Source organism: Rhipicephalus sanguineus, chromosome 1 (genome assembly GCF_013339695.2).
Source record: "Rhipicephalus sanguineus isolate Rsan-2018 chromosome 1, BIME_Rsan_1.4, whole genome shotgun sequence".
NCBI lineage: Eukaryota > Metazoa > Arthropoda > Arachnida > Ixodida > Ixodidae > Rhipicephalus > Rhipicephalus sanguineus.
This window is the reverse complement of record NC_051176.1, coordinates 156315030-156329748: the sequence shown is the minus strand read 5'-3', so window position 1 is coordinate 156329748 and position 14719 is coordinate 156315030. Positions and strand designations below refer to the sequence as shown.

Genomic DNA, 14719 nt, shown 5'->3' with positions numbered 1-14719 from the left:
CAAAAGGCCTTAAGTTCAAAATTTCAATTGCTTTCACGCCACGCAGCTGTATCATACTTTGCTGTGATGCCAAAACTTGGTGAGGGGTACTTTTAACTTGCACATAGAGGGAAAGCATCAAGGTGAATCAGCACAACACAGTAAGAACAGGATGTAAGACAGACAGAACAACAAATTGGAGCTCCCATTTGTCCTAGGGAAAAGGCATAAGGAGAAAAAAAGCCAAGGAAAAATTCATTGTTAGGCTTGATTAAAATGTAGAAATAAAAAAGAAAATGAAAGTGGACAAAAAGATAACTTGCTGCATGTGGGAGCTGAACCCACACCTTCTGCAGCATATTGGTGGTTGTTTACAAGTTAAGCTGCTATGGTGGCTATCCTCCTGTCCACATTGTTGGGCAGTGGTGTTTTCAACAAATATGACTGAATGTGAAAAATATGTATCTTTATCATAATTACATAACTCTATCACCACACTTTTTGTTAGCTTAACAGTTCTACTTCATTTAGTGCAAAAATTGACAACTAAACAACAGGCCAGGCATTCAAGCTTTTCATTTCACACCTGAACGATTTATCACCTATATTTTGAGAATTATGTTTGTGCATCCTGGTTGAAATTTTTGTATTTTTCACTGTTAACATGAGCTTTTTTTCTCTTCCAGGTTTATGATCACTTCACAATTTCAGCCCACGTTTGCACGCATGGCATTTCCTTGCTTTGATGAACCGGGATTCAAAGCAAATTTTACGATAACTGTCATTCACAATGCTACAATGAAGGCTATATCTAATATGCCTGTTGACAAGGCAAGTTTCTTGCTTTTGCTGTTGTTGTTGTTATTGTTGTTGCTGTTGTTGTAAGCTACTCAGAAGAGTCATCAGTTGCTCATGGACAAGTTTTTCAATGGTGCAATAAACTGCGAAAGGTTATGAAGCATGAAAGCCATGAGGAAAGAAAGTTTTACCCCATTTTATAACTGCATCCTTGAACTGAAGGTTACACTATACTTCTGCACATGACAACTGCACTGGACTTGTCCAAGTTTTTACATTAAAGGGCCCTGCAACACTTTTTGAAAATGGTGAGAGAACGCTTCCAATCAATAGTCAAGGCTCCTGTGAACATGTGAACCAAATATTATTGCACTGCACGTGGCAGGGAATTTACAATTACATTTCAAACACAGCTAAAAATTGCTCGTAAATTACTGTATTTACTCGAATCTAGGCTGGCCCCGATTCTAAGCCGACCCCTGAAATTCGCAAGGCCAGAAAACAAAAAAAATTTAATCATTGTACTTGAATCTAAGCTGATCCCCACCCCCCACTTTCACACATGTTTTTTTTTTTAAAAAAACATCGGCTTAGATTCGAATAAATACAGTACGTCTTCAAGGCGGCCCCTTGATGACATAATGGAGAGAAGGACGCAGCCATTGGCTGATTTGAACATTCTTGTGCTGCATAGTTACTGTGGCCATCACCGGGTGCTGCGACAAGCCGGCACCGTACTCTGTAGTGTGCTAGAATTACACAGTTGTGACACTAGTACATTCGCGATCAGACTGAAACTTAGTTGACACATTAAAAAAAGAAAGGAGAAAGTGCTCAAGGCCTTGAAGCTTCTATGCAGCTTTTTGCCCCTTTGTCATCCCCGCAGTGTGCTCGTCAGGACAAAAGGAGAGAGAAAGCGCTTAAAGCATGCAACAAATCCCTGTAACTCTGCTCATACTTGACGGATCCACAAAATTTTTGTGGCAATGGATTATTGAGGCATAAACTCCAATATTGAGGTCATTCGAAGGTTACTTTGAAAAGTGTTGCAGGACCCCTTTAAAGCCAAGATGTGTGTTAACTTTTTCCACAGATCCTGATCTCTGAAACCTTTTTGTACAAAATAATGCTGCATCAACTTTAGAAGTGCCCTTGTTTTTTCAACCTCTTGCTGTTTAGATGACAGTTAAGAACAATTTCTGTTATTTCATTCACAGATTCGCATCCTAGATGACACCAGAGTCGCAACAAGATTCCAGGAATCTCACAAGATGACAACTTACCTTGTGGCTATTGCTGTCTGCGACTTTGACTACATATCAGGGAACACATCAAGTGGTACACCGGTAAATCTGTGCTTCATAGAATCGTATTGCACATTCTTTTTTGTTATGTTGTGTACAGGCAGCATTCATGAAACAGCTTGTTGTCACTTTTCTTTCCATTTAGTACTCAGTAGACACTTTCGCCTTGGTCATTTCAGGTGCGAATTTTTGCCCGGCAGGATATGCTCCCTCACGCAAATTATGCGCTTTCAGCCACCATTCAAGTCCTGGAACTCTTTGAAAATCAGTTTGCCATAAGGTTTCCCCTTCCAAAGCTAGGTAACTAAATCACAATTCTTGTTTTTTAATGTACTCAGTTTCTCTAACACCTAAGTACTATTGCAGCACATTGCTTTGACACCAAGGTTGCTCCTAGTCCATGGCAATTATCTTGCTGCAAAATATAGTGGAATTCATGATCACTTGATATGGCAATGTTCGACAGAACTCGTGTGCACCATTTACTTTTTTGCCTATATATTGAGTGTGCAGTGTAACTGATCAGCTTTCTGTTTTAGACAGCATTGCCATTCCGGACCCCCAAGCAGCTGCTATGGAAAACTGGGGCCTGATCATGTACAGCGAATGCATGATGCTCTACAACCAAAATATGACATCAGTCTCTGATCACTACAGCACAGTAGAAGTTATATCTCATGAACTGGCACATATGGTTTGTAGATTTATTTGCATGTTTTCACTAAAAAAAATTGTATGACATTTCATAATGCACTAGTTTTTTCACATTAAGCAATAACTATGTATGCCACTTTCAAACATTTATATGCTTGTATCAGTGGTATGGGAGTAAAGGCATGCCATTAATGAGGTCCAGCATGCGAGTTTAACCTTGTAATATGGCAGCTGCCCCTAAAAAGAAGCAGGATGTAGAATACTCCTTGCACTAGAAACGTTGCAATGCATGTAAAAGAACCAAATTCTCTAAACTCCTGATAGCTTAAACAGTTGAAACACTTCATTAGGTACTTTTATTTGGGTGCATTCACAGAAATTAGTATAGTGGCCATATCTTGTTGCTCGGCATCTGTCCAGAACAAAGAAACTTGTTTTTCGAAAGAGAAATCCAGGAGAGAAAACGACTAAGGAGTGTCCCCTTAAAAGGGATGCATTGTGCAGTTTATGCCAAAATTACACTTTAGGTAGCTTCCAAACAGTTAAAAAGAAAGTATGAATGCATGAAATTGCACTGAGGGATATTTTTCAAAGAATCAACAGTTGGATTTTGAACAAAAAAAGGAAGAAATACACGTAAATGCAAAGCACTGTTCAATATAGATAAATCTGTGTAAGTGCATGCACGTGGTGCACGTGTTTGTATGTAATGTGCATGCATTTATTCATGTTTGAAAGTTTGCCAGCATGTTGCTGTACAGCTCTTCAAATTTATGCTTAATATTTTCACTGCATTTGGCACTGCAATCTAGCAGCAAATGAAAAAAAAAAAAGAAAAAAAATGGACATTTGCGTCAGTGATACCTCCATAAGATTGTATGATAATGAAAGCAGGTTCCTCGCATGTGCATAGATGAATTTGCGGTTTCGGTTATATAAATATGCATTTTCTTTTCAATAAAATCCAGTCGCGAGCCTGCGCCCGTCCTCGTTCACTTCCTTGTCCGTCTTTCCTTTGGGCAGCACCCTGTTTAATGATAACAGCAAACACTCAAGTGCAGGTATGTTGCCGAAGGTGCACCTAAAAATCAATTCTAAAATGCCATTTTTAAAAATATTTGAAATCAGTGGCTTGCCAGTACAATCTATAAAAGTGTGTATTGTTCTTATGCTTATGGAGTTATAAAACAAGAAATTTTATGAAATTAATGCTGCTGTGCAAGTCAAAAACCTGGCTTAAAAAAAGGAGAGTGTTGGTTGATGTTCTTGTTTCTTAAAGCCATGCCTCTTCAAAACCAGGTGGGATTCTGTCAAACTTAGGTTAAAAAGCTGAGCAATAACAATAATAATAGTGAAGCTCTTGTCATGTCAGAGTGATTCCAGCTGTCCAAGATGATGATTACATTTTACCTGGTGGTCACTTTCTAAACATTGTCCATCAGTCAATGCAGGCATCTTGCACTATAGCAGCGTTATAATTGTTGACTCCTACAGCTCATTAGCCTAGCATATTCGCCATCCAATGGAGGGCAACTTCATGAATATTTCATTTCATGTGGTTGACCTCATCCTTAGTTTGACCTCAACTTCATAAAGTAAGATTGGGTGGGCAACTTCTAGATATTCTGTGTGCAGAACGAACAATTTTGTGTGCAACCTAGCATTGAGTGGAGTTGAATGCAGGTTAAGTTGTGAGGTCGAAGATGATAGGTGTAAAGCAGATGTGGAAAATGGTGCATGACCTCTTCAGATAGAATTCAGAAGAAAACAGCAATAGCACATAGTATGAGGAATGAGCTTTGTTTTTCTTTTTCTGCTGTCATTACACATATTGAGCACTTCAGATTTAGTACTGGCAGTATGCACAAATGCTAAACCAAAATCTATCGTCCTTTTAAACATCATTCTGGTTACTCGACCACACATGCTCGTAGAATCTTCTACATACAAGCAAACGGCATGTTTATTCCAAACAGTCAGCTAGGGCTTTTAATAATACATACTTTACAACTTGTTATGTAATGACAGAAGTTTGCTAAGTAAGATTTGAACATTGTTATATATTAATGGCAAAAAGAGACTGCTCAATATTGGAAAAACTATTTGAAAATCATAAGTTGATACAATTCAGTCCACTGGCAGTGGTATTTAATTTAGTTTGTGTTCAGTTTGGTTCCAAAAATGACTATTTGTGCACACTGACATTTTATTGCTGCCATCTGCATGTCTTAGCCACGCTATATTCAAGGAATGTCCTGCCACGTTAGCACTTGTAACACTAGCCCACTTTGCTATTAGCTAGTGTCCTGGCACATGCAACCTGGTAAGCACATTTTTTACCCTGCATTCTTCTCCCCAAACAGCAACCTTTCGACCTCATTATTTCAATATAAGGCTTTATTGTTATTATTTCATTCAAGGAAAGCACTAGATTTCATATTGAGTCATCTGGAAAAATGCGGGCAGTATTATTTTAACTCGATCACATTTATTGTGGAGGTCACCACTGACTGATCCAGCATGCAGCACGAGCTTCCTCAGTGTTTTGGCTATCCTCAATGAGCGGCTGCATTCCTTCTCTGCAGCAGAAATTATTCGCACTGTTTGCAGTAAGGTGAAGCAAGAATTTATCAGCCATGCAGATTTCTTTTTCTCGGGAAGTCACTGCTTCCACAAAATGGGAAAGAAGCATATTTGCTACTGTACACGAAGAATAGCCTCCTTTAACCACCAGGGACCCACAATATAGTACATAACTACTATGTTGCACAGTAGACTCTCGTTAAACAGAACATGAAGGGACCAAAAAAATATGTTCCTTTTAACAGGAGTTCCTTTTACTGAGAGATGAACAGGGGGGCAGAATTCAAGTACGAAACCAATCATATTAGAGGCACTTGTTCCATTGAAGCAGCAACCTCATTCAACAGATTTCTGTTTATTGAGAGTCTACTGTATGTTGGGGAAAGACTATAATATGGAAACTTACATCAAATGGAAGCAAAGTGTTATTTGTGGTGATGTTGTTGGCTGCAGATGCAAGGCATCTATTTTTTTTCTTTTCATTAAAATCTTTAAGAGTTCAATAACAACATCTTTATTTGCCCTTGACATGTTATAAATTACACAAAATAATTTCACAGTACATATCTTTTAGAACGTACTGGAGCAGCCACCACTAGGCAGTTGCCAATATCATGGTGATAGGTGGGATGGCGCTTTTACAGTAGTTACAGTCTCTAGTAGTATTGATAACAGTGATTGGTCATGTCTGCACACAATAGGAAATTTTTTGTGCACATAATTAGTTTCAGCAGTGATCACAACCATGTAGGTCTTTCTATTTATCTTACTGCAATGTGTCATTGTTTCTTCCAGTGGTTTGGAAACCTTGTTACAATGAAATGGTGGGATGACTTATGGTTGAATGAAGGATTCGCCACCTATAGCTCACACAAAGGAATTGAACTTGTTGAGCCTACATGGGATGCAGTGAGTAAAATAACTATTTTTGTCTATCAGTAACACGTACGAAACATTTTTTATTCAATGTGTTAGTCATAGGAAAAAAAAGTATGTAAGGTGCAAACACAGAAAATTTTCAACAAGCTTATGTGGACACTAGCTGAGCTGCCAACAATACTTTTTGTTGCCTCCTGAAAATACCTTAGAGCATCTTTATGATTAGCATCTTTATGATTACGCGTCTACAATTAGTGCAGTATTGTTCTGAGCCATATAGATGGATGGACGGAAGAACTTTATTGTTTGTCCGGCAGATTAATGACCCGGGCTCAGGTCTCCCATGTCGGGACGTCAAGGCCTTGCCTCTCCGCCGCTTCACGGGCCTGCTGGACTTAGCACGTCAGAATATTTTTTCCAGCTTGCCAAGATCGGTAATTAACAAAGATTGGTTAATGAACTTTTTAAATAGTAACTCTAGCGAAAAAGTTTGAATACAAAAGTTGTAGCGCTTGCTCAGAAACATTGGATTTTTTTGTCTGTTCTACGATAACTCCCCTCATTAATTTTTTTTTCAGCCTTTCTTTAAAGTGTGCGAATTTTAAAAAATACCACGTGACTGCCGCCTAACTCGTGGCGCTTTTAGTGTCCTCAAATGTAAGTAGCACGAATTATCTAAGACTGCCCCGCGCACAGAGGTCGATTGAACAGGCTATGAGTGACTGTGTTTAAGAAAAGAAAAAGTTGTTCAAAGGAAAAGCGGCCACCACGGGCAATTGCCGTACGAGACCGTAGGCAGCATTTAATGCAGCGTAGGCAATTTTTTTTTCTTTTCGCACCAATGAAGAACACGGTGGAGGGGGCAAGGGTGACAGTGTGATGGATGGAGGTACAAAGGTTCACTCGCACGTGGTGGCCGCTTTTTCATTCAATAACTTTTTGTTTTCTTAAAATGGTACGCCCCTTCCGTCGCTTAACGTCCATGACACAATCACCCATAGCCTGTTCAGTCGACTCTGTGCGCGGAGCAGTCTTTGACAATTCGTTCTACTTACATTTGAGGGCACTAAAAGAACTGCGCGTTAGGCGGCAGTCACGTTTTTTTTTAAATTTGTGCGCTTTACAGAAGGGTTGGAAAAAAAATAATGAGGGGAGTTATCGTAGAATAGACAAAAAATCCGATGTTTCTGAGAAAGCGCTACAACTTTTGTATAGAAGATTTTTCGGTACAGTTACTATTTAAAAATTTCATTAACTAATCTTTGTTAATTACCGATCTTTGCAGGCCGGAAAAAATATCTCGACGGGCTCTATATGGCTATGAACAATACTGTGCTAATTGTAGACACGTAGCGCCTACGTTAATTTTTTATTGTGGTGCTTCTTAGCTGAAACACCGTTTGATAATATTGACATGCTAATATTTACACGTCAGAACAAAGATTTATTTGTGCAGCGCTATCTGTTAATTCTTCGAGAAGGTACTGCAGTTATTGTTCTGGCTCAGTAGTTGCGTGCTTCACAGGGAATGGAGATGAAAATGTCCGCGAGAATTGTTGCTTCCGCCTGTTGAGAAGTGCGAGCTGTACTTCAGTTTTTTAATGCAAAAGGATCATCAGCTTTTCAAATTCATGGGGAGTTGTGCCTAGTTTATAGACCTACAGTGATGATTGAAGGAAAGGTCAGCAAGTAGTGCCAAGACTTCGCAAATGACCGCGCTATGTGCACGACGAAGAGCGGAGTGGCAGGCCCAATGTCAAGACTAGTGAAACTGTTCAGCAAGGACCGCGAATTGCGATTAGATCGACAACCAACAGTTAGTGGTCAGTTGGATAAGTTTCCTTTTGTTGGCCGCACTACAATTTACATGATTGTAACTGAAAAGCTCAGATTTCACCGAAGTGTGTGCAAGGTGGGTACGAAAAATGCTTACCGACCAACTCAAACAGCAAAGAATTCCCAGGCGGCAAACTTCTATGCAGAGGGACTAAAGAAACGGATGCAGCTGTATGAAAAGTGCATAGAAGCTTACGGTGATTATGTAGAAATGTGAAGTAGGATTATAGTAAACTAAACCTGCCAATGAAAACTTTTACTAACGAATATTTATTTTTTGGGGACGAAACGGCCCTTACCTTTTGAATAATTTGGCTCACATGTTGTAGGCCTGCGCCTACAACATGAAGAACCAAAGCCACTTAATGAAGGATTAATCCATGCAGCACAGTATTTACTCAAATCAGCTCCACTCAACCAGAAGCACTAAGTTCATAAATGACCTTCTGAGAGCCATCCACAATATGGCAGCTTCCTGAAATGCAGCATGCATGCCTCCAAAAAGATCACACTTCTGAACTGATGTTGCTGCAAGTGTGAAGGGGTGGGTGCGAAAGTCATAAAATATATTGAGCTACTTTCAGATTCATAAAGGTTTATTGTTGCTTTTAAAAATTCATATAGTGTGATAGTTATTAAGACCAACAGCTACCGTGTTGTTTGATCACACATGCAATGAACTCTTACCTGCATCAACTGCCACGAAGTATAAAATAGGAGATAAAGATAAGGTAAGTGAGCACAGATAAAAACATCTGATCACATAAGACTGGGAAAGAAGGCCATATTTTTTGTTTACTTTGGGATTTGTCTATTAAGGCTTAAAGCAGTGTCGAGTCTAAAACCAATGTAGATACATTCATAACTATTAATTACAGATTCAGTACTGTCTAATTGTGTGCAGCTTTAATAATGTGTCACTCTATGCTACATTAACAAAAAAAAAATGAATTTTTGTCTCAGTTTACAATCGGGTGAAATACTTTTATGAAGAAGACACTGTAATGAGATTGTGTAGTTTATGTTAAACCCTGTTAGCACTGAAATTGACAATTCTAATATGACACGCAGTGAAGAGCAGCTACTATACATAGTAGCTGCTCCGTGTGACTATATGTGAGTAATGTATGCAGTATTTGGGTTTTCTTTCCTGGCTTGTTCCTTAGATATGACACATCTTTCAGTTTTGTTGTGTGTGAAAGTCGTTTTACATACTCTTATCTGCCCAGAAATCTGTCTAGTTTCACCACGTTACATATGTTTGCAATTTTGCTCTGAAAAGTTGTGTACTGTTCGCAAGAAATGAGAATTGTGTCTTGGTGTGTATATTAAAAACAAGAAATGCTGTATATTTGTAAAATGCATGTCAGTGTTCTATTTGTAATGCTTTTCAATAGATTATCTGTATAAGGCATGCACTGCAATTTTTTTTTCTGAATTGATGTGTGAAAAGGTTGACTCTCTGCTGCCAAATTCTGTAGGGGCAGGGGCCTTTGTCAAGCCGCTATAATAGCGGCTTTTTGCTCCTGTCCTAGCATTCGTTCTCATGATGAATGCTGAAATAAAGGAAATCTGAAATAAGTTAACCCTGTTCTGTCGCAAAAAAATCATTACTTTGCTGAGTAAAAGGTCATTTTGTAGCATGCAAACTTTGAGAAGCATTGGTAAGGAAAAGGCAGATTTTGAATTAGTAAACATTCGTATATGAATTGGTATTTTTATGCAGGAAACGCAGTTTCTGTTGAAGCTAATATCAGGGGTCCTTGAAAAAGATGCAGTCTTAAGTTCCCATCCGATTGTTATGCCAGTCACCCAGCCAAGTGACATCACTGAGATATTTGACGTTATATCCTACAGCAAGGTAAGCTTTACTCTTACATGTAGCTCATTACTTAGTTTCATCAACCAATTTGTGAGCACATTAATTATTTTCAGGGGTCAGCTGTTATCAGAATGCTGGAATCCTTTATGGGAACAGGAGACTTCATACGAGGACTTCAGGTATCAACGCTGTATCTTCATGCTGATGAATACATGGTTTAGTGTTTATGACATCACTAATATATGTTCGTAAAATGATACGTTTCTTTTATTTTGTTGCAAACACGTAGAATTACTTAAAAGGCCGGAAGCGCAGCAGTGCTGTAACACTGGATCTGTGGAAAGCACTGGAAAGTGTCTCATCAAAAGTAAGTTCCACTAACTTACCATTACCACCCTTAACACCAGAAAACAACTTTTTAAAAAATTGAAAAGCATTTGTACTCCATGGAACCTTATATGGGGTTCATTTGTCATACTTTGTGCCGAATATATGTGCTTTGTACAACATGGCAAAATGGCTTTTTGTCCGGTTGTATTTTTACTATGCTAGATGGTCAAAGATGCAGTCCATGTAAGAAGAACAACTGTTATCGTTTCAGCATCAACACATAACTACAATCATGAACACTTGGACAAGACAGATGGGCTACCCATGCGTGTCAGTTAGACGACTGCATAGCAACTCTAGCCAATATGAATTTGTCCAGCAGAGGTTTCTCTTGAACCCTGATGATGCAGCAAATCTCACCAATGATTCACCATTCAGGTTTGTATGTCCACAAATTCAGTTATAGCTTCAAAAGGCATCTGTAAAGTTGCCATTTGAAGACTTTATGTCACCAATGAAATCATGTGTAGGAGTTTGTTTGTACCAAGCTAAGCATATATTATCTGCTGTGAGCCTATTTTTGCCATATATGAAATTTTAATAATATTGTACTTAAGAGGCCATAATGCAATGAAGGGCTTTTCACAGTTTGAAGAATGGCTTTTAGATTCAGTGTTGCGATTTGCCATGAACTAACAATCCACAGTGCAACGTTAGCCATAGGCTTATATAACAATAATGTTGAACACAATATGAAAAATATTTCAGTGATGTCTTGTTGCATGTGGCCACATGCATGTGTACCACAGCTTGCTCTGGTGTCCATTGTCATGTTAAATCATCCACTGTGCTCTGCTAGAACATTCCTTCTGCACCTCAGGGCCAGGTTCTGGTGAGTTGGGGGAAGCCAGGTGGGGGTGTACCTGGGAAGCCAGGTTTGTTCCCCACCTTTCACTAGAAGTATAAGCTTCTCTGTTCAGCCTCCCCACCTTTCCATATACTACTATGGAAAGGTGGGGAGGCTTAGCAGAGAAGCTTATACTTTTTGATGGATACCACCAGGGCACAGGTCCATTATGGTTCCATGTATAACACAAGTGCTTTCTAAGGCAACTTTATTCTACACAGCTAAAAAATTGTATTATATTCACAGAAATATGATTTTCTTACTTTATTGTTTTATGTGCAAGCCCTAGGAAAAATTCAAATAGAGAAATCTGATTGCTATCATCTTATTGCATAATGAAACAATAGACCTGGCATAATGACAAAACTAACAGCGTGCATTGGTTTATGAGCTTACAAGTGTATTGATGTAGATAAGGGGGGCTCTGTGTGTCAAAGCAATAGGTCATATTAACGTTTGTTAATACTCTGCCAGACTTTACTGACCGCAGCTGTTTGTGCTGCCTTATTGCCAAATAGCTCACCCCCATATAACACATTGTTGTCTATATATGTCCTAGCTGTGCTACCTTTCTAGTGTGGTAGCTTAGCAGGTGAAGTGTCGTGCTGCTAAGCCTGAGGGTGTGGGTTCTATAACCGGCCGCCGTGGTCACACGTCAGTGGGGGCAAAATGCAAGAACACCTGTGTACTTAGATTCAGGTGCACATTAAGGAACCTCAAGTGGTCAAAATTCATGGGTTCCCTGCTGCGGCATGCCTCATAATCATATTGTTGTGTTGACTCATAAAACCCCAGAAATAATTAATTACCTGCACTACCGATACATACTGTATATGGTCATGACTGGCTCAGTTCACTGTGGAGTTATGCCATTAAACAACGAACAGTACCTGTATGTATTCTCATTGCAACAAACATGTGGCTTATAGTGCACATGCCCTTTAGCACAAGAATTTAACTCCTGCCTAGGAACTCGCAGCCTTTAGTTTGCTGTGCCATGAAACCTTAATGGAGAATAAGGCGCATCTATTTAGTACCATCGACCCACATGCATGAAATGCCCATATGGTGCTCTGAATCTACAAGTAAACGTTAGTATGTGTACTTTTTAACTAGAGTTGGAACCTCTTTCCCACACTACACTGAAACCTCGATATAACGAACACGGATATAACGAATTATCGGTTATAACGAAGTAAATGAAGAATAGTCTTGTCATAGATACAGTGTTACAAATAAATGTTTATAACAAGTTTTCGGATATAACGAAGTTATTTTCGTAGAAGATGTGACTTTGTTATAATGAGGTTTGAGTGTACCGCTACATGCCACTGCCGCAGCACCTTCCTGCATAACTTTTAGCCTAGCATCACCACAAAAGTGCATGTTAAATCGGACACGTTATTCGAAGGTCGCAGGTTCGGTCCCTGCCGGTGGCAAGTCATCTTTTCGTCCACTTTACTTTCTTCACGTTTATATTCTAAATACTACAGATAACACCCCCTATACTTTCCTTGGCGTTATTGTCTGTTAGTTCTCATTAATGTTAAATAACTTGGAAAAGATAGGTGACAAAAATTCCTTCAATCTTGCCAGTGCTTTCATGGCCGCATTAAATCAAACATACTATGCCTGTGGGTTTATGAGCGCTATTAACAGGAGTGTGAAAAAAACTAGCTAGTTACATGACCTGTGGGATTTATGCTACTGCCCTCTAAGGTGTCTTGGTGCTTGTGCCTTCAAGCCTAAACAGACTCAGTACCTCTGTGCTAGCTGATGTCCTTGGGTGAATAACCAGGGCTATCACTATCTCTGCTGTATGTTACAATGTCCAAGTGTATGCCCTTGAAGTGGTTGCTCCTGATTCACACATCTGGCACCCTGAAGAACGAAAAATTGTACCATGTGAGTGATTACCCAAACTATCTTTTGGTGGATAATCTTTACTGTTAAGAAAAAAGTTACTGAGCTGTGCACATGTGGTGTTCAAGTGAATGATAATCGTGAGCATTGTTTCTCTAGCATTAATTATGTTGTGCAACCTTGGTCATGTGAAGGGATGCATAACAAATGAGATGCTTTGTGCAGTCTCAGTCACTCCAGTCTGTGCGATCTTTTTTTTTTCCATATCACCCAGGCTGCAGAACTTTGCAACTTCACAGTTCTTGTTTCTGTGGTTTCTATGAAAGTGCTGCAAGAGCATGAACTGTCAACAGTATAGTCCTGGTTCACTACAAATATTATGTGCTCCAGTAACAGTACTCCTGTCATCTAAAAGTTGCTCAGGACTGCATAGCTGCCTTATATTATGAAATCAGCTGTCATCAGCTTTGTGAAGTTTCTAGAGTGGCATGCTATACTATACATTAAGCTATGTCACCCTGAAGGGTTGTCTTTCCATCAAGGCTGCCATATTTTATGTAAAATACACATACTGAGTGTTAATTCTGACTGCGAATATCTTGCAGCACAAGTGCTGTAGAAGAATAAAACAAAATTTAGAATAAGGTTGTCATCATGCTCTTAATATATACATACAGGATACCGCAATCTCAAAATTAAGAAATGTATGTTTAAAATTTTTGTGAACCAGTATATTTGCAGACCCCCACTGTTTACAAAAATTTTCTGGCAGAGTCCATGAAGTACCTTTTTGTGTAACGTGTGTATAGCTGGTGTGGCATTTTCATACAAATTATTCACACTTTTACTGTGATAAGTGTTTATTTCTTATGACAGCCTATTGGGGGTGTGAAGAAGGGGAGTTTTACTTTAAAAGCACTATGTGTCCATGGGCATGAGTGTGTACAATTGCTACAAAATTATGCTCTTAATTTCTACTGTCCATTACATATTCAGGTATACTTGGGAAATCCCTTTGAGCTATAAGACTTCTGAAGGAAATGAAGGACTTCACTGGCTGAAGACTAAGAAACCAGGCAGGTGTCTTTCTTTTTTTTTTCTTGCCCTCTTTTTAAATCCTGTAGCACAATTGATGCGTTGTTTCTTGGCACACAAAAAAAATGAATACATGTTTAACTGCTATGTTCATCTAATGAAAAATGACCAACCAACCCTGTCTCTTCCTCTCTTTACAGAAATGTCAGTAGTCTTTTCTACATAGCCAGTTGCATTAAGAATTTTCACATTTCAGGATACCCAAAGTATCTTTTGGCATGCAACTACTATGTGCGCCACAAGCATTTAATGCTCTTCTATGCATCATATGTTCGATAAACTTCTGCAAATTGCGTTGCTCTAAACAGTCTCTGTCAGAGAGCAGCATTTACAAGTGCCTGCAGTTTTATACTAATATGTTATTGTTTATAACTAGTGGGGGTTTGTCACCTAAACGTGCTGTTAAGGTACCCTTCACCAAGGGCCATTACAAATTTTGGTTATGCTATACATTGGAGGTTGCAAAGAATTGTCCAGGGTGTGTTCTTCTGCAAGAATACTTGTAAATGGTTTAGCAATACCAAAGGAAACAGAAAAAGGAACATTGTGAGGTCATGGCACAAGAAGGCAAGCTACTCCTCCCACACAAGGGGCTCTCTCTCACCATTGTCTTGGTCAGTGCCCACAAGCATTATTCCTTCCTATTCTTCACCCATACCTGAGCTGAGA

The 14719-nt window shown here is 39.1% G+C and overlaps 1 protein-coding gene across 1 annotated transcript in view; it reads left to right on the top strand.

The window, feature by feature from the left end:
• The window catches only part of LOC119400797 (putative aminopeptidase-2), a 119488-nt gene that overhangs the window by 67275 nt on the left and 37494 nt on the right, over positions 1-14719 (top strand). Inside the window, exons 19-28 of the mRNA XM_037667744.2 lie at positions 666-810; positions 1995-2123; positions 2261-2381; positions 2621-2775; positions 6114-6227; positions 9760-9894; positions 9969-10034; positions 10145-10222; positions 10457-10623; positions 13952-14031. Of these exons, the coding sequence (XP_037523672.2) occupies positions 666-810; positions 1995-2123; positions 2261-2381; positions 2621-2775; positions 6114-6227; positions 9760-9894; positions 9969-10034; positions 10145-10222; positions 10457-10623; positions 13952-14031 (1190 nt within the window). The remainder of the gene's footprint in view (positions 1-665; positions 811-1994; positions 2124-2260; positions 2382-2620; positions 2776-6113; positions 6228-9759; positions 9895-9968; positions 10035-10144; positions 10223-10456; positions 10624-13951; positions 14032-14719) is intronic.